Source organism: Halichoerus grypus, chromosome 7, assembly GCF_964656455.1.
Source record: "Halichoerus grypus chromosome 7, mHalGry1.hap1.1, whole genome shotgun sequence".
In the NCBI taxonomy this organism is placed as follows: Eukaryota; Metazoa; Chordata; class Mammalia; order Carnivora; family Phocidae; genus Halichoerus; species Halichoerus grypus.
In genome coordinates, this window is record NC_135718.1 from 153,221,626 (window position 1) to 153,245,297 (window position 23,672).

Genomic DNA, 23,672 nt, shown 5'->3' on the forward strand with positions numbered 1-23,672 from the left:
AGTGTCTTTCTGCATTGAAAGAGGACCTTTTGGGGCACCTGGGTGGCTCAGTCAGTTGGGCATCTGCCTTCAGCTCAGGTCACAGTCTCAGGGTCCTGGGATCAAGTCCCTGCATTGGGCTCCCTGCTCAGCAGGGAGTTCACTTCTCCCTCCTCTCTGCCCCTCCCCCTGCTGCTTGTGCACGCCCTCTCAAGTAAATAAATAAAATCTTAAAAAAAGAAAAGAAAGAGAACTTCTCCAGCTCTGGAGTGATTCAGGTACCTCCTCGGATTATGTGAATCTCAGCAGGACTGCAGTCTTGCCTCGTATCTGGTAGCAGAGAGAATGTGTTGCATTGTCCTTGGAAGACAGTGGCTGAGTTTCTGAAAATATGGTAACTAAAGCTTTGAGGAGCTTTTCACCCCAAGAAGTCAGAGTGCTACTTCAGACATTCTGTTAAATAGTGACTTTCGTTCTCGGGAGTCTCTGACACCAGGAAACATGCTGCTGGTATTTTAAGAAAGATTCCTCTACTTCCCCTTTTCACTTGATGACTGCACGAGCTGTTCTCAGAAGCACCCTGCTGCGCCCACTGCCGGCCGCTGGGCCTGCGCCTCGTTCGAGCTGTTCCTCGGGGTCCCAGGGCACGCTCCCATGCTCCCGTGGGCGTCTCTGCTGTTCCTCGGGGTCCCAGGGCACGCTCCCATGCTCCCATGGGCGTCTCTGCTGTTCCTCGGTAAGTGAGGGTGGGGAAGCCTCCACTCGAGGAGGAGCCAGGGCCTCTCCATGAGCCAAAGGCTTCCCCTGTGGACTTTGGGACAAGTGGATTATTTATGCTCCTATTTCAGAGCCACAGAGAATGAACCAAGGGGAAAGATACTGAGGGGATTGGGGGGGATTGATTTCCAAAAGTGCGTCCATCACTTGCTTTTAATTGCCTACAAAAAATTCCTCCTACTCAAGAAGTGGGCTTATTTTTCCATATAAAAAATCTACAGTTAGGGGCTGCCCGGCTGGCTCAGTTGGTGGAGCGCTTGACTCTTGATCTTAGGGTTGTGAGTGTGACCCCCACGTTGGGTGTAGAGATTACTTAAAAAAAACTTAAAAACAAAAAAAACTTAAAAAATCTGCAGTTAGATTCAGTTACCTCCCCAATCACAGATCATGAAGACCCAGGCTGAAAGATGAACTGAGTCTGTGTGAATGTCCTAATTGTAAGCTGATGTAGAAACGAGCTTCTGCTGGGAATAGTTATTTCCTTCTCGGCGTCCTACGATCATGCCTGCTCTGATAATTGCAAAAAGCATGAAAGGAGCAGAAATAAGATTGTTTCCCTTCAATTATTTCTCCCTGCTTCTGTACTATTTTCAATATTTGTCCAAGCGAGGCACTGATTTCCTAGTAGCTCAAACTAGGGAAACAAAGACCAGTCAGTCAGTCGTACAGTAAATATTTATGAAGCGGGTTTGTCTTATTCCCAGCTGCATGTCCAGACCCTAACTAAAGGAACAGTTATTAGTGTGGCTGGCACATCATGGGAACTCAGTAAAAAGTGAATGAAGGGGGACACTGGGCACAGCGCAGTGCTGGGCAGCGAGAGGACACAGGGACGTGGAGGACAGTCTCTGCCCCCAAGAGCTGACCCTCTAATGAGGAAATCAAGGTACAAGTGCAAGAGCATTTGACTTGAAAATATAGACAAAAATATTACACAGTGGGTTATAAGATAATGTGTGATAATTATTCACTCTTGCTGATAGTAATTAATAATTAATTGCTGAGCCCTGACTATGCCAGACACTCTTCGAAGAGTATCCCATGTATTGATCTATCCAATCTTCTAACAATCAATGAGCTGGAACTGCTATAAATCCCATTTTACAGATAAGGGAGCCAAGGCACAGAGACAGTCTCTTGCCTTAAGCTCCGTGCAGTGGCAGAGCCGGGAGGGAAACCCACCCGTGGCATTGGGACCACGCTGTTAGCCGCCGTCCCGCGCTGCATGTCCAATTTCCAGCCCCAGGGAGCTGTGACTGCGGTGTTCTGAGCCTAGAGCAGCGTGAGGGCACGGCAGCCCACAGGCATCCCAGAAGGCTTCATGGAGGAAGTGGCTTTGCTCGGGGTGTCGGGCTTGGGTGTGACTTGACTTTGCTCGGTACTGAAGGAGACTAACGTCCCAGGCGAGGAGATGGTGAAGCCCCGTAGGACAGCAGCCGCAGCACGGTCGTGTCTGAGGAAGAGTGACAGTGGCCATTCATGGAAGACTTACTAATTAGACTCACTGAAATAGGACTACGAGGCCACTTTGATGGTCCCCATGTGACCGATGAGGAGAGGCAGGCTTGGGAGCTTGCCGTAGCTTGCCCGGCGCCGCACGGCTCAGCTTCAGGCCTCGGTGGCCCTGGCTTCTCCGGGTGGTGGAGCTGGGCGCTCCTCTCCCGCCCTCGGATGGGCTGGGGCGGGCAGTGGGCTCTCTGGGTGGGAGGGCTCGGCCCACGCCTCTTGCTGACCTCGGCCCTCACCTCTCTTGCAGCCGCAGTTGGTGGACACCTTGGTAAGTCGGTCCCCTTTTCCTTTTTTCTTTTATGTTTCTAGATATCCTAGTGACCATCTCTGCACGAAATGCTGGTAAGGGGGGGCCTGGTACCCGCGTCCTCATCCTGAGGACTTCAGGCAGGGCAGCGTCACCCCGTCCTATGACCCTGACCCTAGGAGCTGGGAGTCACACTCTTGGGCCAAATCCGCCATTGTGTCGGGTGAACCTAAGGGGCCTGGGACGCAGGACATGGAGGTCAAGGAGGGGTGTGTCCCCACCTGATGTGGGGTGCTGACCAGCCTGACAGAGTGCGCAGCCCCTAGAGGAACACTAGGAATAGGCTGAGACCCCAGTGGGGTCGGAGGGGGGCCGGGGCGCAAACAGCTCTGCTTCTCCACCCTCCGTGGCCCAACCCAGCACGGCCACAACCACTTGCAACCACTGCATCCCAAACTCCAGCACGCTGTGAATAGCTCAGATCACAATGCCTCTGAGCACCCATCCTCTGGTCAGCAGGAAGGCCCCCTTTCTGGGGGAGCTGTCTCCAGGTGTAGTAGTAATCCCTGAAAATCCCTTCAAGAGCACCGAGTTCATCCTGGGGGCTGCTCGCTGTCGCCCAGCCCCAGCCAGCTGGCGTGCACCCTCTCCCCTGCGGCTCCTGGCTCCGCAGTCCTTCCGCTCGGTGCTTGGACACAGACCATCTCCCACAAATCGCTGCCCAACTGGGAAGAGACTGTAACTTGACAGAACTTTGTTAAACACTCCGGGATGGAGAAATAAAATACAGAAAGTGTCTTAGATCAGCTGCTAGACGTGGGTAAGCTAGAGCTCACTGACTCAATCCCAGCCTCACGAGGCCCCGACAAGATGTGTCTTCTTGCAGCACATGGCGGGGGCAGGTACGGGACCGGTGAGGAATCTGGCTGCACCCCCCCAGCCGAAGCTTCCCCTCCTTGGGGCAGGAGAACTGCTGCCCAGTCCCCACTTCCCATCCCAGAGGCTTCCCAGGAATACAGACAGTGGGGATTTCTGTTCTCTCCAGGAGAAACACGACTCACTAGAAACATGGGACATACTATGCAATTCTCTAAAGAGAGAAAGAAAAAGTCTGCAGAGACACATGAACGTTTGCATTACCAAACAGAACATTGAGCTGCTTCATCTAAAACGAGCGTTCAGGTTACTCTCTGCCCCGAAACACAGGGAGGGTATTTCCTTTACATTTGGGTGTAACTAAAAGATCTATTTGGGCATTCTTGCAGACAAAGGTAAGAATACTTCAAGTCCCAAGCTTTAGAAAAGCAACCATTTGTAGGTCCTTAAAGGTAGATAGTCCTCCTTATCTGAGTGTCAAGGTACTAAAGAAAAAACACACCTCAAGGGATTCCACTTAAAATTTTATGGTAAATTACATACCCCCATAATTGAGATTTTAGTTTGAAAAATAAAAATAATGCAAATGGAAATAATCTGGCTTATTTTCTGCTTCACAGAATTTAGATTACCATAGGCAATTTGCAGAACAAATTGAATCGAATATTGATTTTTTAAATGTGGTAGCTGTCACAACTTCGGGCATCCTGATGGCTCAGGGCAGGAAGCTGGGGGAGGAGGGAGGCACCTAAAACTATAAGAGAGCTCCCCCCGACCCCACCCTGAACTTGATCTTGCTTTGCTCCTTTACGGCAGGGGTGAAACGTCCTGCAGCACCCCTGTCCCCACCCCCCTCCCGGCTCTGTTCCCCTGACAACCCCTCACCCAGAACTCCATCCTGTGGCCGCTAACTATTCCCAGCGTCCTGAATTCCTGCCTCTCCGCCAGAATCCGAGAGGGCACTTTCCAATCCCATTCCCTGGTGCAGCTGCGTGCGGTCAGCCCATCAACCCACGGATCTTTCGGCGGGCTGGACAGCAGCAAGACAGGGGGAGGTGTGCGAGAGCGTGTTTCCAATAGCGAGTAACATCCCAGGGAAGAACAATGTCTCTTTCCTCTTAAGTTTATCACTGAGGCCGGCCAATTAGACAAACAAAAGATAGGTGAGCAGGGGAAAGATGTGTATTCCCTTTTCAGAGGGGCGTGCAGAAACTGCGAGCCAGGGAGACGGTTAGGACTTGGGGCTGGGACACGGTCTGAGCAGGGAAAGGGCCGGGATGAGGGCACCTGCGGGAAAACAAACGACATTCAGGAAAGACAAGCCAGCCCTTTGGAGAACAGATAGATGGCAGCTGAAGTTTGTGACAATATCTGTTGAGTCCCTGGTGATCAGGGTCAGGGCTTCGTGGCAGCTCCTGGGGAGGCGATTTATAACAGTATTCTTTGGGGAGGCTCTGCTGTTAGGCAGGTATGGGTGTTCGGAATAAAATATGAAACCTATTCTGGAATACCATCAGCTCAAGATACTTTTTAGGCCACAGTGGCGTGTTCTGAATACCTTCGGTGACCAAGCACGGGCGGGCAGCAGGGAGTCCCGAGGGACTTCCCCGAGGGCCGGCCAGCGTCTCTCCCTCCCACAGTACCTGGGGCCTGCTGGGGTTCTCCCCTCAAGGCCAGCCTGCTCCTACAGACCACCGAGTGGCCACTACACTCCCAGGAAAGGCGGACACAGCTGGAGAACCCGCAGTCCTCCCGGGGGGGTTCCGGGTCCTCGGGTCCGTCCCACACAGAAGACTGCGCTGCGGACCACAGGGGTCTCCATCGCAGACTCTGTCTCTTCCTTCCTCAGCAGCTGCACCCAAACCCATGATTTCCCTCCATCCTCCATGGACCACCTTCTTCAAAGGAGAGGTAGTGACTCTGACTTGCATTGCACCTCGCGTCCGCGCAGCAGGGAACATAAAATGGTACCGGTGGTACCTCGGGACAGAAATGCTATGTGAGACCCCAGGAAACACCCTCAAGGCCCGTGTCTCTGGAAGGTACAAATGCCAGACCCAGGACTCGCTGCTAAGTGACGACGTGAGCTTGATCTTTTCTTCAGGTGAGCAAGAGGGTGAGTTAGTGCAAACATTAGAAGTGGTTCCGGTGCATCCTAGTCCCCCGGAGCTGGCGAGACCCGGGCTCCTTCCTGCTGCTCTAAGCCCCGACCTCCTCCGGCCTCATGTCCTTAGTGCTCCTCGTGTCTACAGGTGTTTTTCACACTACTGTTGACATTAGAGTTTCATCATCTAATGGTAATCAGTAGACCTCCCTGCACGTTTACACAGTGGAGGAAGGAGTTCATTTTTAGGGGATTCAAAACGGAAGCCACCTTAGCCCCGGCCCTCTGGGCACGCACAGCCGCCACCCGCAGGAGAAACGACACAGACAAGAATGCACTGAGCACCAAGCAGGTGCGAAAAGTGGCCTCGGACAAGAGTTTGGAGAAGAATCTCCGCCTCAGGCCTGTGTCCCCACCTGTCCTGACACCTGTCCCTTCCCTACTCCTGCTTTCCCGCCTCGGGGGCACCACTCTTCCTGTCCCGATTTGCCTACTTCGCAGAGAATGATTTGGACCACTGCATGGCCCTGCGCTGGGGGAGAGGCCGTCCCTCAGTCGCCTTAGACAGAGAGGAGAGAACTGACCTCTCACAAGGATCTGAAGAGCAGGAGCATGTCCGCACGGGACCCATTCCCCATCCCTCGCCCCTGGTCTGTGTCTGACCACAAGCCTGCTGCAGAATGAGCCCCAGTGCACGGTGACACTTTCTAGTCTGTTCCCTCCACAGTGACTCTGGCTCTGGGACCCGGGGAGCAGGCTGGTGGCGATTTTTAACCGTGTTCGACAATGTCTGAGTGTCACTCACCTCCCACTCAGCTCTCCATCCCCACGTTAGAATCCTCTACTAGGAATCTGTCCTTGAGTGTGAAACAGGTGCCGGGTTGGTGTGTTTGGGACTTATTTACAAAACAGGTCATGAGGATTTGGAAGGAAATGAGTGAGCCTGGGGCAGGAACCTAAATCCTGTGGAAGAGAAAAGAGAACCAGTCTAGCCTCATGAGCCGAGCTGCACGGAGGAAAGGGGTGTTCCTGAGTGACAGGCTCTCGTCTCTGTGTGCTTTCCAGGATGGCTCATCCTTCAGGCTCCACACTCCGTGTTTGAAGGCGACACGCTCCTTCTGAGATGCCAGGTGAAGGGGAGAGAAAAACTGGGCACTGTGAAATACAGCTGGAATGGGAAAGTTATCTCTACCTCTGATAAAGGCCAGGATCTTTTGATACCACAAGCAAGTTTGAACAACAGCGGCCATTACCAATGCATTGGATTTCTGGAGAGAAATTACACCTATAAGTCAAGTAACAGAATTATTAAAATTCAAGGTAAGCTCTTCATTTCATATAGATTGCTGAGTAATGTCAGGGTGGGGAGCTGGGTGTGATGGGGGATCCATACGTTGATGCCCCAACTCTGGATAATGAGAGGCATAGGTCCTCCAGCAAACACAGTGAGCGGGGTCATTGCACTGGGAGCTGGGAAAGGATGATGGGATAGTGGGGTCGATGAGTCTCTGTCTTGCTGTGTGTCTGTCTGAAGTTCCCTGGGACCAAGAAGCCAAGCCTGCCCATCCCGGGGCTCTAAGTACCGCATTCTGAGAACTCGGTTTACCTCTTCTCTCCAGAACTATTTCCACGTCCAAAGCTGGAAGTCACACCCCCCCAGCCTACGGAGGGCGGCTCTGCAAACCTGAGCTGTCATACACGGCTGCCCCTCGAGCGGCCGGATGCTCTGCTGTCCTTCATCTTCTTCAGGGACCGCGGGGTCATGCTATCCAACTGGAGCAGGTCCCCGGAACTCCAGATCACAGCCATCTGGAGAGAGGACTCGGGGTCCTATTGGTGTGCAGCCGCAGCTGGGGTCCCCAGCATCCGCAAACACAGCCTCCCGATGCAGGTCCGCGTGCAGGGTGAGTGTCGGAGAGCCGGTGGAGGGCCGGGGCTGTGGCACCCTCCCCGACGGCTCCCCGTGGCCTGTGCGGGGACAGACTGCCCAGCACTGATGGATTTAGTCATCCTGACGGATGCAGGCTGGCACTGAGAAGTCAGGTACTATAATAAAAGAAATACAGGGCTCATTTCTACCACGATCTTTCTAAAAACTCAGACTCCCTTTGGAACTCTAGCATGAAATGATAGAGTGTTTCATGAAGTTAGATACAAAAGTTAGGGAAAACAAACAAAAAGCAAGGTGTCCTGAGCTGACACATTCTAGAAGGCCAGATCTTGGGGCAAACTATTGAGGAGATCAGCCTCAGCCTCTTCCTAATCAATAGCAGCAGATAATGGGAGTGCCCACCACATGCGATGCACAAGAGGAACACAGGTAAAGATAAACATGGTAAGTATCGTCTTGTCTCAGGTACAAAAGCAGGACTCCTGGAAATGGGTGTAGTCCAGCCTGGTGGGGCCACTGTCTCTGCCACCTGTCCCCGCAGACAATCCAGACTGCCAGCTAGGACATCAGACAAAACTCACAGGCGTCTTCAGGGATAACCAGTTTTTCTCTCCTGGGGCTCCGTGTGTCACGATGGAACTATTACATTTGGCGACGTTCTAGGTCCAAACTCCACAGTCTACAGGCTACAAAGCCAGCCCCTGCTGGAGTATGTCTTCAAGTCACATAAAGAGTGTCCCCATCCAACGTGCCAGCCCTGCCCTCCCCACACGGACCCTCACCTGCCCTCTCGTGTTCACGCAGGCGTCCCGGGGGCCCTCACCTGCCCTCACCTGCCCTCACCTGGGCCTCACCTGCCCTCACCTGCCCTCTCGTGTTCACACAGGCGTCCCGGTGGCTCTCACCTGCCCTCACCTGGCCTCACCTGCCCTCACCTAGCCTCACCTGCCCTCACCTGCCCTGTCTCATTCACGCAGGTGTCCCGGTGTCGGCAGTGCTCCTGGAGACCCAGCCCCAGGGGGGACAGGTGCTTGCAGGGGAGCGTCTGGTCCTCGTCTGCTCCGTGGCTGAAGGCACAGGGGACACCACGTTCTTCTGGCACAGAGAGGACACGGGGGAGAGTGTGGGGAGCAAGCGCCAGCGTTCCCGGAGAGCAGAGCTGGAGATCCCTGCCGTCAGGGGGAGCCATGCGGGGCGCTACTACTGCACGGCGGACAATGGCCACGGCCTGGCCCGCAGCGGGGCCCTGAACGTCACCGTCACAGGTGAGATTGAGTGTCCATGGACCTTGTTCATGCTCAGTGTTCTCAGGTTAGGGGTGGACATGGCCAGCCCTCCTGGTGATTCTCCCCTTTCTGGCTCCATTTGGCCGCCTTCCATGGCGATATGCAGTTTCTTCACGCAGATATTAATACTCAGGTTACGGTGAGGTTCTCCAGTGAGGGAGTGCTGGCCAGGAGCCTTGTCACGCCCTGGAGACAGTTGTGTGCGTCTGTACTCTGCTCCACCGTGTGTTGACGTCAAAGAGCAGCATTAGCCGGTTAACCGCGCTACAGGGTCCTCGCCTCTCTGTGAGTCTTCACGGCCTGGAGCACCCCTGGGTAAATGTAAAACCCCACTCTCCTACTTGCCTAGGCCAAAACTCGGGGCTTCATTCTTGACTCTTCTTCTAATTTTGTCTTCCACATTGAATCCACCTGCCAGTCCTGCTGGCTCTACCTTCAGGATATAGCGAGGATGTGACTCATTTCCCCACTTCCACTGCCACCCCCTGGCCCAAGCCACCAGGGCTCCTTCCCTGGGTTACTGCGTGACATCCTCACTGGTCTTCTGCTTCACCATTGCTGTGCACAGTCTATTCCCAGTGCAGCATCAGAAGGAAACTCTAAGTCATGTTGCTCTTCTGCACAAAATCCTCCTTTGGCTTCCCACCTCCTTCAGAGTGACAGCCATCATCCTCATTGGCCCCTGAGGCCCTGCTGCTCTGACCTGATCTCCCCCCTCCCTCCCCTCCCCTCCTCCACTCTAACCACCATGACCCCCTGTCTCTTCCTCAAGCCTTCCAGTCATGATCACACCTCAGGGCCTTTGCATTGCTCTTCTGTGATATCCTCATGCTCACCTCTCACCTCCCCCAGGAGTCTACTCCCCTCTTTAGGGAGACCTTCCCAAACCACCTGTGTAACACAGGAGCCCTTCACCCTGGCACCCCATCTCCAGACTCCCCTGGATTCTTCCTCGAAGCACTAATCCCCACCTGCCGTGCCCTGTCTCTGTCCCTCCCACTTCCCCCGTACTCGCCTCACGAAGGCAGCTCTTTATTCTGACCACTATTGTATCCCCGGTGCCTGGACTAGGGCTTAGCCCACGTTAGGCACTCAGTAAGTATCTACGGAATAAGTGAATTTTACACACGTCGTTTTACTGACCATAGTAACAATCCCAGAAGACCAAGATATCGGTATCTCCATTCTACAGAAAAGGAGCATGAAGCTCAGAAAGGTTTGGTAATGTGCACAAGGCCACAAAGGGTATATACCTCCACACAATCCCTTAGCTCAGAGACACAGAGGGCATTGCCAGTCCTCCGAAGGAGCCCACAGGCCAGTGCCCGCTGTCCTCCCGCCATGCTACGCAGGCAGAGAACCGTGCAGTCTCTGTGAGTGCTGAGCCCTGACAGAGCCATGACCCTGAACAGTCGGGGCAGCAGCTGTGGGAAGGGGCCTCTACACGGGCGGCCCAGCTGCTCTGCAGTTTTCCCCTCAGCTCCCTCGAGGCGGGTCCTGTGACCAAGGGGCCCTCCCCGGGCAGGTCTTCCCACCAGCGGATGCCACGGACTGTGTGCTTCTCACTCTGGATATTTCTCAGTGAACAGTAAGAGTGGGTGCAATCCCAGCACAGATGGGCAGAGACTGAGCCTGGTAGTCGTGTGGATGGCGTTTCAAGAGGGAGAAGAGGTCAGCAGAGCAACAAGCTGCCAAGGGGCACCCTCCCCTCACCCCCCGAAGACGTGCCGGCCCGGAAACCCAGAGGGGCTCTGAAGATGGGAGGGCTGCTTATCCAGGAAGGCTCTTGTACTGAAAAGTGTCCTTGGGGAGCCCAAGGCTACGCTCCCTGAAGAGGGCAGTGAGGAGTCTGTTGGAAATGCACACCTGTGTGAAGGTGTTCGTCCTCCCCTTGGAGTTAAGGTCAGTAGGATGCGTCCACCTCCTGAGCTCTGGGCAGCCAGCTGGCTGCTCACACATGGCCCTGGCCTGGCTCGCACGAGCCTGCAAGGCAGACGTCGTCCTCTGTTAAGGAAACAGGTGATCTCAGAGAGTGAGCAGATGTCAAGGATTCAGGTGACATATGGCAGAGCAGGAGTTTCTTACTAGACCTTTTCTATTCGTGGACCTTACGCAAAATCTCTGGGCTCAGAAATGGGAGAATTTCTAGCAGCAGAGAAACTCTGCAGTAGCCCGGAGCACCAGGCTAACGTGGGCTGTCTTAGCTCATGCGGTTTTAACAAGAGAAATTCATTTCTCACAGCCCTGGAGGCCGGAAGTCTGAGATCAGGGTACCAGTGTGGTCAGGTTCTGGGGAGAGCCCTCTTTCTTGCAGACAGCTGCCTTCTTGGAGCTGGTGTGTCCTCACACGGCAAAGAGGGGTGAGAGAGAGAGAGGTGTCTCTGGTGTCTCTTCTTGTAAGGACACTAATCCCATCAGGAGGGCCCACCCCCCCAACCTCGTCTAAACCTGACCTCCCTGATGTCCCCTGACATCCCCAAAACCAGCACACTGGGGGTTAGAGTTGCGTCAGCACATGAATTTGGGGGTAGACACAATTCGGTCCATAGAATGGGTCAACGTTAGCCAGGGTGGTGCTGTGTGGGTGCAAGCTAAGGTGTGGGGGTGTCGCCTGAGCTGATCGAGGGGAGCATGAAGTTCCTGAGGGCCCAGGTGCAGTGTGAGGGGCACCAGAGAAGAACCGATACATAGAAACAGCACACACCGCGAGCCAGGGACGGTTCACAGCACTTGACGTCCATTAACTCATTGAATCCAACACCCACAGTGATACTTGGTTACCATCCTCCCCGTGTTATAGATAAGAAAACTGAGGCACAGGGGGACTAAATACTTTTCCCTGGCCACACAGCTAGGACGTGGAGGATTTTAACCCGCCAAACTAGTTATAGAGTCTACACTGTTCTCTTTTATCTTCCACCTTCGTTGAGATATAGTTGACATATAACATATGACATATAACATTGTATCAATTCGGGGTATACAACTTAGCGATTTGCTCGATGTATATTGTGAGAAATGATTACAGCAATAGGGTTATTTAACCCCTCTGTCACTGCAGGTAATTATCGTGCGTGGGTGTGTGCACGCACGTGTGCACGTGCGTGTGGTGGGGACATAGGTGGTGATACGGTGTTGTTAACATAGTCACCACATTGTGCATCATGTCCCCAGAACTTACTCCTCTTATAACTGGAAGTTTATGACCTGTGACAAACGCCCCGCCCTTCCCTCACCCCGCAAAGCCCCTGGCAATCACCCGTCGTTCTGTTTCTATGACTTCGGTGTTTTTAGGTTCCACATCTAAGTGAACTCTTACAGTATTTGTCTTTCTGTCTGACTGATTTCGCTGAGCATGATGTTCTCAAGTTTCGTTCATGTCGTTGCAAATGGCAGGCTATGGTTTTCACAGCCGGGTAGTATCCCATTGGATATATACATGGTGATGTGTACCGTATTTTCTTGATCCGTTTGTCCATTAGTGGACACTTAGATTGTTTCTGTGTCTTGGCTACTGTGAATAGGGCTGCAGTGAACACGGGGAGGCAGATGTCTCTTCCAGATAGTGATTTCATTTTCTTCAAATACATCTCCAGAAGTGAGATTGCTGGATCATACAGAAGTTCTATTTCTAAATGTGTGAGGAGCCTCCATACTGTTTTCCACAGTGGCTGCAGCAGCCTACGTTCCCACCAACAGTGCACGAGGGGCTCCTTTTCTCCAAGTCCTCACTAACACTTGCTACTTCTTGTCATTTTGATAATGGCCATTCTAACAGGTGTGAGCTGATACCTCACTGTGGTTTTGATTTGCATTTCCTGATGATCAGTGATGTTGAGCCCCTGGTCATGTGCCCATTGGCTACTCATATATCTTCTTTGGAAATCTTTGCTTCTATGTTCATCAGCCATATTGATCTGTACTTTTCTCGTCGTGTCCTCATCTGACTTGGGGTCAGGGTGATGCCGGCCTCATAAAATGAGTTTGGAAATGTTCACTACTCTTCAGTTTTGTGGAAGACTTTGAGAGGTTTGGAGTTAACTCTTCTTTAAGTGTTTGGTAGAACCCACCAGTGACACCATCTGGCCTGGGCTTTCTTTGGTGGGAGGGTTTACTACTGAGTCAATCTCCTACTCATCACTGGTCTGTCTAATCTTCATGATTCGGTCCTGGCTGGTTGTATGCTTTTAGGAATGTACCCATTTCTTCTAGACTCTCTTATTTGTTGGTGCATAATTGTTCTGTGCCTTTTGAACTAAGATAAATTTCAACTCCTCCCAGAGTAGACATTTCTTCTAGGAGATAGAGTTACCAGGAAGGGGAAAGATTTGCCCTCCGCTCATTAGGTCTGGAACCCCAGGTACCCAGCAGAAGGCTGACTCTGTTTTTGCACAGGTGCTTGCCCCAGCAGGCAATCGGGAAGATTCACTCTAGGACACAGCAGCCAAGCTGCTCTGCCCGTGGATCTCTCCCCGGCACTCCACTCCTCTGGTTTAGCTGTCATGGTGGGGAGGCTGGGCTCGTGACCCCCATGAACTACTATCTGCCGGCGGAACCACTCATAGGTCAGACGTCGGGTTTGTTGACTTTGTCGGGAAGGGAAAGCGTGGAGACAAATGTCACCAATGGCCAGTGGCCCTGTGTACCGAGTGCCTGCTTTGCGGCAGGAATCATAGATGCAGAACACCACGCCATAACCGGGAATTATCGTCCGTGGTGCTGTCGTTCTGATATGTGAATGTTCCCTGTGTAATTCTGTGGCACTGGCATCCGAAGTCTGAATTTGGTTTACCTGGGGACCAAGGATCTGCACGCAAAGCACCTCTACCCCCCCACACTCTTTGCCCCTCTTATTCCACGTTTGCTTTTTCACAAATGTACCTGTGTGTTTATTGTCTGCCTCCCCTCCCTGGGCTATAAACTCCTGGAGGGCAGGGACCTCACTGTCCTGTTCACTGCTCTGTCCTCAAGGCCTGGCATGGCAGGACTCAGTAAAGGTCGGCTCAATGAGTGAACGAATCTGCCAAATGAAGTCTCTTGAATGAGAAGATAGGAGAACAGACCCAATGGAAAAATCAGAAACCCCAACAGCTGAGTGTGTTGCTCCCGCCAGCTTCTCTCCTCCCCTTTGGAGCTTCTATAAGGATGGAGACGGTGCTGTTTCCCTGTGGTGTCCCACTGTGGTTTTGTAATGGTGTTGCTGGTCCACGAGTGCCCAGTGGGGAGTGCCTGTCCTACTGAAGGGCTGACACAGCAGCGTCAGGTCACATCTTCCCAGGTGGCCTGGGGAAATTCCCGAGGCCAGATTGCTAGAAGATGGGACATACAGAGAAAGAGAGAGATTCCCCGCAAATGCTAATTTTTGAACCGATGTCGGTGGGTCGGTGGAGAGAGCTGGCTGCATTCTCCGCTTCTGCCACGGCCCCCCCAGACCCTCAGCCTGCACCTCCTACCAGAGCACAGAGTCCCGTCCTGCCGCTCAGCTCAGGCCGGCCGCCCAGAGCGGAAATCTGCCTCCTGTGTGCACCAGCCCTGGCCTCGCCCTTGTCCGTTAGATCCCTCCCCGCCCCAGGGCTCGGGACCCCAGCCGCGTTGAGGAAAGGTGCCAGGGCATCATGGCCCTCTCCCCGGGGCTCACGCAGCTCTTCCCCCTCAGGCACTCCGGGGAACAGAAGTGGACTTGTTGCTGTGGGAGCTGCTGGGGGGCTGCTCAGCATTCTTCTCCTGGCGGTGGCCCTGTGGATTTGCCACCGGCACCAGCGGAAGTCAGGTGTGTGCTCTCTCTTACCCTCTGCTAGAGGCCATGCCCTGTCCCTGCCAAGCACCTCGGTCACCAGCACGCCCACCATTCTCCCTCTCACCACCCCAACACCCACAGACCTACACCCTTCACGGAGGGGAGCTGAACAGACGCTGTTGTTGAGGGTTGCTTGTACTAGTTGGGTTCACTAAGGAAGGAAGTACAATTTTTTTATGTAAAGTTTCAAAAACTTAATCCAAACTGTTTCTCTGGGCCGTTTTTTGGCTCATACAGACTCGTCAACTACACACTTCAGCCCATTCTAAATCCCCCATAAATGGGCAGTCACAATATGTCACAGGGCTCTGAGAATGGGAGCTGGTTAATCCATATCCTTCCTCCTCCTCGGAGACTTCCCCGTGCCAAAGCCCGAACCCGCCATCCTGCGCTCCAAGGGCTGCAGTCCCCCCAGACCAGCCCACCAGCTCCTCCCTTACCTGGGGGAGAGTCGTGCTTCCGGAGGCTTCTTGCCTTGGCCCAGCTCAGACTAGTTTCAGGTGCTAGAGAGCCTCGTGTGGGAGATGGGCACAGAAGCTGTTCCAGCTCTAGAACAACTACCCACACCCTCCAACTCTGTCTCTTGGTTTAAATCGGTTCCGTTCAACCCATCACATTGTTCTCAGCACCGTCCCTGTGCCCTGCATGGGCTGCTTTGGATGACGAGCCTTCTTGGCGAGCTGGAGCTGGAGTGGGAGCCCGAGGCTCCTCCGGGCATGACCACGGATGCTCCTCAAAGTCCGCCTGCAGCCCCTCACTGCTCTGCCTGCCAGACTATTTGGTCCTATTTAGTGTTTCTTGAGGTGTATCTTCACAGCCTTCAACCTTAATCAAGTCTCAAGTAATTGCATGTTTGACCCAGGAATGTGCAGCCCTGTCCCCAGCAAGTTATGCACTTTGTTCCATTCTTTTCCAGATCGTTTTCCTAAAAATTGAAGACAGGGTGCATGCTTGAATTGACTCTTTCTGATGACCTAAGGCAGTTTGTGTGTGGGAACTGTTTGAGAATGAGCTCCCTCTGCTGACACGAACGTGCCTTTGCTTTGTTTTGCAGGAGATGGTTTTCTGGGAAGCACAGCCAGGTGAGGCCTCAGCCTTCGGGTCTTCCAAGAATAGAATATGCAGAACTGTGGGTTCACACAATTAGGTCAAGTCCTGTCTCTCTGTCCCTGTGGCTAGGTGCCCGCATTTTCACATCCCTTGAAATGACCCAAATCACAACTTACAGAACCTTCTAATAGTTCCTATCATGGATTTTGCAGGTATTTGGATCCATTTGTTATTTGAAATTTATCCACTCATCCAAATGGGTGATACCAAAGATGACAGGTCTTCTGGGTGGGCACACAATATTTCTGGTGCAGCTAACACGCCAGTCAGACGATGCGTGGCTGTAAATACCTGCCCAGTGACTGTGCCAGGTTTTCCAGGGAAGTCTCGGTTTCGAATCATTTTCCTTTGCCCCACACGTGCACATATGCTCCTCAGACTTTGTATCTTTAACCTTGGTTTGGAAAACATGGTCCTGCGTGTCTCGGGCCTGGGTGGTAGCCAGTGACCTGAGGCACAGGTGGTGTGTAGTTCCTTCCTGACTTGTCCAGGCGGGACGGTGTGAAGACATGGGGTCCCCACCTCCTGGGGATGAGGCGAGGATTTTAACCAATTGAGAGTGGTCGCTCTGTCTCTGAGGTGGTAGTTACTAAGCTGTCACAGAGTGGTCAGCCTGGTCCCCGCAGCCCGCCACACCGTGGTCCTCCGGTTGCTCTCAAAAAACAATCGGGCTCTATATGGACCTACTGAACGTCCAGTTAAACTATTCCCGGTCCCGGTCCCCTGCCATCTGCTGACCCCTCCCCTCCTGCTCCCCCAACCTCGTATGCCCCCCCCTTGGTCCCGGGTCCCCTGCTTTCTGCGGGCGCCCCCCCGTGCCCCTCCCTCTCTGGGTCCCGGGTCCCCTGCTTTCCGCTGGCGCCCCCCCCGTACCCCTCCCTCTCTGGGTCCCGGGTCCCCTGCTTTCCGCTGGCGCCCCCCCGTGCCCCTCCCTCTCTGGGTCCCGGGTCCCCTGCTTTCCGCTAGCGCCCCCCCATACCCCTCCCTCTCTGAGTCCCGGGTCCCCTGCTTTCCGCTGGCGCCCCCCCGTGCCCCTCCCTCTCTGGGTCCCGGGTCCCCTGCTTTCCGCTGGCGCCCCCCCCGTACCCCTCCCTCTCTGGGTCCCGGGTCCCCTGCTTTCCGCTGGCGCCCCCCCGTGCCCCTCCCTCTCTGGGTCCCGGGTCCCCTGCTTTCCGCTGGCGCCCCCCCGTGCCCCTCCCTCTCTGGGTCCCGGGTCCCCTGCTTTCCGCTAGCGCCCCCCCATACCCCTCCCTCTCTGAGTCCCGGGTCCCCTGCTTTCCACTGGCGCCCCCCCTGTACCCCTCCCTCTCTGGATCCCGGGTCCCCTGCTTTCGGCTGGCGCCCCCCCCCCATGCCCCTCCCTCTCTGGCCATCCCGCTGCCGTGCACCGTATGCCGTTCCAGGGATGATCATGCGGTTCCGTGTCTCACAGGAGCCCTCCCGCCCCAGGCCAAGGAAAGGCGCCCCGTGCCGGCTGCCCTGCCCCAGTGGAACTGCAGCTGTTATATGATAACGGTGAGGAGCCCCGCAAGGAAGCCGCTCCCGCTGGAGCCAGGGAGAGATAATGTGCTTGAGGCCTGGCGGAGGCCTGGTCTCCTTACAGGGTCGCAAACCCAGACCCGCAGGAAAGCACCGCTTCATCCTGCGTCCAAGAAGCGTGGGGACGAGCTTTAGAAGAGGCCTGTGTGGCGCATACTTCTGGGGGGCGGCCTAGAAAGCGCTGTTTCTCCTTTGCAGGGCACCCCGGAGAGGGAGGCTTGGTGTATTCTGAGATCCAGGTTATTCAGCTGGGACAAGAAGCGGCCGGTAAGTCCCTGGGGAAGATTCGGGGTGCAAACTATATTCCTTCATTCAACATAAGCAAGGTGCTAGGCACTGCTGAACGTACAAGGAGTCAGTCAGCAAACAAGGCAGATAAAAACCCCTGCAGTGGTGCTTGGATTCTAAAGAAAGAAAAAAGACACTAAAAAATCCATTATATATCTTTGCTGATGATCAGAACAGAAATTGAACATCCTTCTAATCAATATCATGATCGTGAAGGTGTATGTATGAAATTTTTTAAGATTTATTTATTTACTTAACAGAGAGAACACGCATGAGCGGGAGGGGGGAGGGGCAGAGGGAGAAGCAGACTCCCCGCTGAGCAGGGAGGCCAATGCGGGACTCGATCCCAGGACCCCGGGATCATAACCTAAGCTGAAGGCAGATGCTTAACCGACTGAGCCACCCAAGCGCCCCAGAAAATTTCTTTTGAGTAATGAATTAAGTAGTCAAGTGATGAGGTTTACAAGCCACCTACTATGTGGTGAAAACATTTATAGATACATGTTCACATAATGTATATATATACATAGACAAATGCTCAGTTAGTCCATATAAACAACCCTGTGTGACCAATACACTGAACAAGTAAGACCTGTGACTTCATTACAAAAATTGTGTTTCCCACTGTTTCTTGAAACTTGACTCTGTGGGAGATCTGCCCAGGCCCTTTGGATGAACATTTTGGCCGTACAGGGTTTTCAACACGTTCTCCAGTCTCTTAGGTAACGGACAGCAGGTAGACATTGTCACAGTCTCAATTCAGCTACTAGAACAGTTAGCCCTCCACTCGTTCAGGCAAATTTCAGGATGGGAGCTTGCCGGGGCGGGAGGATAGGATGGAGCTGGCTTCTCTGTTTCTGTGGCTGCCACCCCTCACTGGCCTGGAGGGCGCTGGGGACCTGAGCGGGAAGGACGCACCCAGCTGGTGCTTGGGAGCTGGCGCCGGCTGTCTGGCTGGCCGGTGCAGAAGTGGGTCCTCCCGTGAGGTGCGTGCACGCTCTCTTCTGAGGCTCCCTGTCAGATGCTCCTTCCTGCAACTCCTTTGGCACAGCTGGCCATCTCTAATCCCCTCAGGTGCTTCTGACCCTTCGGGGCCTCCTTCCCCCATCACTCACATCCAGCTTCCTGCTGCTGGAGGCCCCTGGTACCCATCGGCCCTACTAGACAGGGCCCCCTTGGCTACACTCTTGTCCTCTGTCCCTGGGGACACATGCTGCCTCGGCAATGTGTTGATAATACCACCAGCTGCGAGTCAGCGCTCTCAACCCTCTGGACTGGTGGCTCTCAAATATTTTTATTGTAATCCACAGTAAGAGAGACAGATTGTACTGTTGGCCGGTGTGAACATGCACACACACAAATACTATCGCGTAAGTGCAACACAAGTTCTATAATTGTACTTAGTGTGATGCCCTCGAGTTTCTATTCCACTCAAAGTTATGGTTTTAATCAGATTTATTGAGGTATAACCTACATATGGTATAATTCACTAATTTAAAATGCACAATTTAATTAATGTTAACAAATGTATCCAGTCCCAGACCCACCGCCACCTTCAAGACGTGGAACATTTCCAACACCCCGGAAAGTCCCTTCCTGCCCCTTTGCAGATAACTTTTCCAGCTCTACCCTGACCACCACTGACCCACTTTCTGTCCCCAGAGCTTTGTTTTTCTATAATTTCATGTAAATGGAAACCTATGTAATGTAGTCTCTTTGTCTGGCTTCTGTCCCTTAACATAATAATGTTCTGCAACTCATCCATGTTCTAGCGTATTTTAAGTAGCTCACTACTTTTTTTGACATGGAAAAAAGCTGTACATATTTAATGCATACGAGTGGATGATTTGAGGATAAGTATATGCCAGTGAAACCATCAGCATATGTATCATCTCCTAATGATAACTCCTAAAGTTATCTTCCACCCCCATTATTACTCTTACCGTCTGTGTGCCCGGTTAGAACACTTAACGTAAGATCTACCCTCTTAGCAAATTTTAAGTATATGATACAGTATCATTAGCTATAGGCACGATGCTCTCTAGTGGATCTATAGAACTTGTTCACCCTCATAACTCAAACTTTGTATCCTTTGACCTTAACTTCCCTTCCCCCTCCCCACAGCCCCTGGTTACCACTGTTCTATTGTCTGTTTCTATGAGCCTAACTATTTTAGACTCCAAATATAAAGTGAGGATATATAGTATTTTCCTTTCTGTGTCCGGCTTATTTTACTTAGCATAACATCTTCCAGGTCCATCATGTTGTCAAAATGTCAGGATTTCCTTCTTTTTTAAGGCTAAATAATACTCCACTCTGTGTGTGTGTGTCTGTGTGTGTGTGTGTGTGTGTGTATCACATATTCTTTCTCTATTCATCGGTTAATGGACACTTAGGTTGTTCCCATGTCTTGGCTACTGTGAATAATGCTGCAGCAAACACAGGGTGCAAATATCTCTTCAAGATCCTGACTTCAGTTCCTTTGGGTATATACCCAGAAGTGGGGCTGCTGGATCATGCAGTAGTTCTATTTTTAATTTTTTGAGGACTCTCCATATTGGTTTTCCGCAGGGGCCGCACTGCCTTACACCCCCACCAACAGTACAGGAGGGCTTCATTTTCTCCACATCCTTACCAACACTTGTCATCTTGTCTTTTTAATGACAGCCATCTTAACAGGTGTGAGTTTACATCTCATGGTAGTTTTTGTTTGTATTCCCTAATGATAAGTGATGTTGAGTACCTTTTCAATATCTGTTGGCCATCAGTAAGTCTTTGGAGAAATGTCTATTCTTTGCCCATTTTTTAATTAAGTTAGTAGTAATAGTATTTTGGCTATTGAGTTGCATGAGTTTCTTATATATTTTGGATATTAACCCCTTATCAGTTATGTAGTTTGCAAATATGTTCTCCCATTTCATAGGTTGCTTTTCCAACTATGGCACCTCACGTGGGAATTTAAAATCCCCAATATCTTTGTGCCTCTTAGAAATTTCAATTGTAACCTGATCTTGAACTTCTTTTACAAACGATGTCAAACATCATTGCTTCCAATGATCCCAAAGGCTGCAAAAGACAAAGCTAAGACCGAGTCTTCTGTCTTACTGTATTTGTTGCTTATGGAGCCCATCACTATATTTGACCAACACGGACCACCTGCTTTGTCAGTCACTTTGCTTTCTCAGCCATCCCCACTAATCAGGACCCTTTGAATGGTAGAATTAGAACTGCCTCCAAGTTGTTTGGGTTAATTGAATGCATCTTATAGAGTTAGCTTGATCATTTGCTGTTCTTTGCACTCTTTCTTTGATGTATTTGTCAAAACACCATTGAAGCTGAGCACTCTGTTGGTGGACTAGTTCAATTTCAGGTACTTTATGTATTAATGATCTGTAGCAAGATTTCTTCCCCAGTTCCTTGAGGTTTGCATGAAGCCCCTAAAATTGTATACAAAGTTCCATGTATATGATTAACATTCTGGGAAAAGAGTACATAGCTTCTACCACATCGTTAAAAAGATCTGTAACCCTGAAAGTTCAATGGTAAGAATATGGTGATAACGAGAGAAGCCCCAATTATCCCAGAGGCACTTTTTTTGGTCTCTGTCTCCATAATGGCTCTGATGCTTCCATCCTGTTCCCTGAGACCCTTAATTTCTAACATGTAGTATCTGGCGAATCCCACCTGCTAACCCTCCCTCTCACTGCAGCTCCCTCTCTAGAAAACCATGGAAATAAACTAAGAACTAGAACACACTAATGTGAGAGAGGGTTTTCCCATGGGCACACACCTGAAGCACTCTCATGGGAACTTGCTGAGCAATCACGGGGGTGCTCTGAGGTTAGGATGAGATGGAGGAGCTCTAAGTTAGGAGAGGCAAAAGTTAAAACAGAGAGACGTTCTATGTCGATATCTGGTAAAGGAAGGGAGCAAGGTTTCTTGGTGTGGTAGTAAGGAGGGACCTTACAGATCAATGGAGCTTATAAAGAACTTGCAGAGGACTGGGTTAAGAAACGGTAAAAGAGAAAATCACATAGGACACATTGGGGGTTGGGGTGTGGGAAACATAACCACAGGTGGAAAAGTTTCAATGGCTCCCAACCTCTGGGGAAAAGCTTGCAGCCTGTTCTAAACGGGTCGTGATACCCATAGTTCAGTGAGGCCCTTTCCCTCCACAGCCAGCACGTCCAGGACATCTCTAGAGGACAAGGTGAGTATCAGTCCCTGACTGTTTTCTCTCCCACCACTACCTCCAGCCCCATCCTCCCTCTCTCTTTCCAGTTCTTCTTCTATCTCCTTTCCACCCCAGCACACCTCAGTTGTCTACTCTTCGGTGAAGACACAGCTCCCAGAGGACTCAGCTAGAGAGGTCAGGTCTCAGGATGAAGACGCCGTGGAAAGTTATGAGAATGTCCAATTCGCATGACTTGTCCCTGATCCAAAACCCCCAGCTCGGTGCTGTCCTCGGGGTCCTTGGAGTGACCAACTGGTTCCAACGTACCAGTTCTTCTTGCCAGTGTTCATTCACATCCGGGACTCCTAATTCACCTGCTCTGAAATGGTGATGGGGCGGCCACTGAGAGACTTGCTCAAGTGACCAGAGTCCACGGGGGAGACAAGACCCTGCGCACCTGCTCTGAGCCTAACCTGATGTGTCCCTCAGGGTCTGATTTAGGGGAAAGGAAAAATGGGGAAGAAGTACTCCTGTTGAAAGGCAGAAGCACAAATTTTGGTGAATTGGAATTTGCACGTAGACACGACTGAGTGACTCAGGTCTCTGCTCAACGAGTCTCCAACTGTCCCACTGGGGATCATCTGCATCAGTTGGCTTAGCTATGAGTGGTGCCTAGGTCCTTCCCAGACAATGCCCAGAGCCACCCCTCCTGCTTATGCTGTTTATACCGGCAGGATTCAGTTGCAGACAAAATAATCCACTCCAGTGGTTTACAGAGAAAAGAATTTAAACAAGATATTAGGTACTTTACAAAATCATCTGAAGAGCTAGAGAAGCAGGCTCGAGGCTGAGCTTCCAAAAGCAAAAGGCAACTATGTTAATGTTATTTCAGACAAAGATTTTTAACATTAGAGAAAAGAAATTTTAAAAATTGAATTAAAAAGTTAACTAATAGCCATACAAATCTAAATTTGAGTTGGAAGTTATCAGCATAAGCTGATGTCAAACCCTGTTTTTTTTTTTAAAAAAGATATTTATTTCCTAGGTCTGTCCACTGAAAAGGCCTAGAAATAATTAGCAACCCGACAGCAGTGAGCACATTTCCACAGGTTGCATTCTCCATATGTTATTTCCCCACCACCAAATAGTTGATGTGGGAATAAATAATTCTTCCAATAAATGAAGAAAGAATGAAAGAAACAGCAAACCACTATTTTGACCAGATATTTCATGGGACACCTACTGATTAGGTTCTATCAAAAACCAAATAGCCTGATATTATGTGCCTCCTGATGGAAGTATTCAATGTTACCTACAACGTATTCATGCCCCAAATATCAAAACTGAATCCAATCAAGCTTTTAGATGCAACCAGCAGCTTATAGGAAATACACGGAGCTACAACATAACACCATGAGATGGCACCACAGGGTTACAATCAACAAAGTCCACACAGTGGAAAAATCTACAGGACAAATGACTGGGTTTCTTCACCAAACCAATGACGGAAGGAAGGAAGGAAGGAAGGGAGGGAGGGAGGGAGGGAGGGAGGAAGGAAGGAAGGAAGGAAGGGAAGAAGGGTAGAGGGAGGGAGGAGGGAGGGGGGAGGGAGGGAGGGAGGGAGGAAGGAAGGAAGGAAGGAAGGAAGGAAGGAAGGAAGGAAGGAAGGAAGGGAGGGAGGGAGGAAGGAAGGAAAGAAGGGTAGAGGGAGGGAGGGAGGGGGGAGGGAGGGAGGCAAGGAAGGCAGAGGGAAGACCTACAAACTCGGTGAGACCTGACACACATCAACCAAAGGGACAGCCAACCTTGTTCGGATCCTGACTCAAACCAAGTTAAGAAAAATACCACTTAGGAAATTCTAAAGGAAATTTGTACACTAATGTTAAGAAATTATTGTATGTTTTGGATATAAGTGGTAGTGTTATGGTTATGTTTTATTTTAAAAATATAGTATTCATCTTTAAGAACTCCTACTGAGGTATTTGTGCATTAAATGATACAACCTTGTTTGAAATAACCCGGTAAGAGCAGGGTGGGTGCGAAGAAATGGGGCTGGCTGTGCGTGCACCATTTCTGAGCTGGGTGGCAGGCACAT

At 51.5% G+C, this 23,672-nt stretch overlaps 1 protein-coding gene across 8 annotated transcripts; it reads left to right on the top strand.

Moving 5' to 3' along the window:
* The first annotated feature begins 274 nt into the window (after positions 1–274).
* FCRL4 (Fc receptor like 4) lies at positions 275–22,784 on the top strand. Of its 8 annotated transcripts, XM_036069823.2 has the most exons (12): positions 280–715; positions 2,513–2,533; positions 5,238–5,492; positions 6,558–6,812; positions 7,112–7,396; positions 8,361–8,648; positions 14,326–14,439; positions 15,521–15,548; positions 17,009–17,091; positions 17,314–17,382; positions 21,582–21,613; positions 21,713–22,784. In XM_036069823.2, the coding sequence occupies exons 1-12, from the start codon at positions 634–636 to the stop codon at positions 21,827–21,829; spliced, it is 1,629 nt and encodes a 542-aa protein (XP_035925716.2). In that variant the 5' UTR covers positions 280–633; the 3' UTR covers positions 21,830–22,784. The 8 variants fall into 8 exon arrangements, with proteins under 8 accessions (XP_077934627.1, XP_077934622.1, XP_077934628.1 ...); XM_078078496.1 differs by lacking the exon at positions 21,582–21,613 and having other exon boundaries at positions 276–715; positions 5,241–5,492; positions 21,660–22,784; XM_078078495.1 differs by lacking the exon at positions 21,582–21,613 and having other exon boundaries at positions 277–715; positions 21,660–22,784.
* The last annotated feature ends 888 nt before the right edge of the window (positions 22,785–23,672 follow it).